At 39.1% G+C, this 2,481-nt stretch overlaps 1 protein-coding gene across 1 annotated transcript in view; it reads right to left on the minus strand.

The window, feature by feature from the left end:
* LOC113111290 (myeloid-associated differentiation marker-like protein 2) overlaps positions 1–2,102 on the minus strand; it is a 3,737-nt gene extending 1,635 nt beyond the window's left edge. Inside the window, exon 1 of the mRNA XM_026275912.1 lies at positions 982–2,102. Coding sequence (XP_026131697.1) covers positions 1,053–1,979 — 927 coding nt within the window. The 5' untranslated portion in view covers positions 1,980–2,102 and the 3' untranslated portion in view covers positions 982–1,052. The remainder of the gene's footprint in view (positions 1–981) is intronic.
* Positions 2,103–2,481: the final 379 nt, after the last annotated feature.

Below are 2,481 nucleotides of genomic sequence, written 5' to 3' on the forward strand. Positions count from 1 at the left end.
AAAAAATAAAACAAGTTTGAATCTCACAATTTTAACTATAAATATATTATCTGTTACTTTATTTCTCAGAATTGCAAGTTGTAAAGTCAGAACTGCAAGTTATAAAGTCGCAATTATGAGAAAAAAGTCAGAATTGCGAAATATAAAGTCACAATTACGAGAATTAAAATCAATTGCGAGATATACATTTTGCAATTACCAGAAAAAGTCAGAATTGGGAGATATAGTCACTATTACGAGTAAAAAACTTCAGAATTGCGAGTTTTAAAGTCACAATTATGAGTAAAAAACGTCAGAATTGCGAATAATAAAGTCACAATTACGAGAAAAAAAAGATCAGAATTGCTAAATATAAAGTCACAATTACAAAAAAAAGTCAGAATTGCGAGATATAAAGTCACAATTATGAAAAAAAAGCCTGAATTGAGAAATAAAAAGTCGCAATTACGAGAAAAAAGTCTGAATTGTGAGTTAAAAAGTCACAATTATGAAATATAAGAGAAAGTCAGAATTTAGAGTTATAAAGTCTAAATTACGACAAAAAAATCTGAATTGTGAAATAAAAAGTCGCAATAACGAGAAAAAAAGCCTGAATTGCGAGTTATAAAGTCACAATTATGAAATATAAGAGAAAGTCAGAATGGCGAATTATTAAGTCACACGAGAAAAAAAATCTGAATTGCGAAATATACAGTAAAGTCGCAATTACGAGAAAAAATTTCAGAATTGCAGGATATAAAGTCGCAATTACGAGAAAAAATTTCAGAATTGCAGGATATAAAGTCGCAATTACGAGAAAAAAGAAAGTCAGAATAGTGAAATATAAAGTCGCAATTATGAGAGAAAAAATTTGCAATTGCGCATTATAAAATCTGAATTTTATTTCTCACAATTTGGACATTTTTATCAGAAATGCGAGTTTATAACAACACACTTTACTGGCAGTGATTGTTTTTATTTATTTGCACAGAAATGTTGTACCAAGACTTGATGTTCCATGTTGTTATCATGTATACAGTAATCCGGCAGTTTCATCGTCAGTGTCATGATGCTCAGACCCGGGATGGCTGCGCCGCTGGACGGCTCCTGTGGGAACAGACCAGGTCTGCGATGTAAAGCGCGAGGTTTACGAAGCTCATCACAGCGACGGCGAGCTTCACATCCCATGAGCACTTGCCCCTCGGGCAGCCCTGCGGCCGCAGCGGGGCGCCATACTTCCTGTCGAAGCAGAAGACGGGCCAAAGCACCGCAGCGCTCACATACAGCAGCACCGCGGCGAACGTGTAGATCACAGCGAGCCGCTCGAACGGCATCCGGAGGATCCGTATCGCTGCGCTCCGCCCCGACACCACCAGCGCCACCAGCAGGACGGTCCCGGACAAACACACGCCGAACACCGCTGCGCAGTACAGCGTCGCCGCGTGCCATTTGAAATCTGTCCTGTCGGTGAGCAACGCGAAAATAACGCATCCTACGAAGATCTGCGCCACCTTCAGGATGCCAGGTGTCGTCGCCATGTAGCTCCCGCTGCGTCCCGCTTTGGCTCGTGACAGGAACACCTCTGTCCCATACGCAATACATGCCACCCACGAGCACACGCTCACAGCAATCCGGAAGTTTCTGACCTCACAGTTGTTGTATGGACAGTCGTTAGCGCGCACGAAGAATGCAGGATATGCGACAGATGCTGTGAGCAGCAGCAGTGTGGCAAGAGATGCTAACGTCACTGTCAGGTTCTCCCAGGACACCGGGAGACTCGTCTGCAGACGGGTCACCTCCAGCACCAGCACCACCGCACTGAGGGCGAAGCAGCTCGTCCAGACCGCCATGCAGAAGGTCCCATAGGTGGCGCTGTAACCGGCGCTGTGGATCACTAATGAGACGATCGTGCAGCCCAGTGTCAGCTGACACACACGGGCCACACCTCTGGGAGAAAACACAGCCGAAACGTCCAGATGATATCCAGAGGAGACGCTCATGATGAGAGGGGACACTAGCGGTCCAATGTTTGGGGTCAAAGGTCTTCTCTGCTCAGAAAGGCTGCATTTATTTGATCAAAAATAGTTTAAATTGTATTTATTTATTTTTGTGTAATATTATAAACGATGTTGAAAGTGCTGCATAATCTTTTTGCGAAATAAAAGCATCCAGTAAAAATAAATCACTTACTAAAAATATATTTATTTATAAAATTGTAAAATGTAAATACTTAAAATAAATAAAAAATTCAGTTCAATTAAAATAAAACATGAAACATAATAATCAAATCATAGAAATGTAAAATTAAATAAATAATTAAAAAACAAATAAAATAAAACTGATTAGAACTTTTTGGTAAAAAATATTAAGTAAAAAAATTATCAAATCACAAAAATTTTAAAATATGTAAAGTAATTCATTAAAAAGGAAAACATTATAAAACTGACTAGAATTTTGCATTATTTTGTAAAAATGTCAAATTAATATAGTTTTAGAATGAAA

This window comes from Carassius auratus, chromosome 11 (genome assembly GCF_003368295.1).
Source record: "Carassius auratus strain Wakin chromosome 11, ASM336829v1, whole genome shotgun sequence".
Lineage (NCBI taxonomy): Eukaryota > Metazoa > Chordata > Actinopteri > Cypriniformes > Cyprinidae > Carassius > Carassius auratus.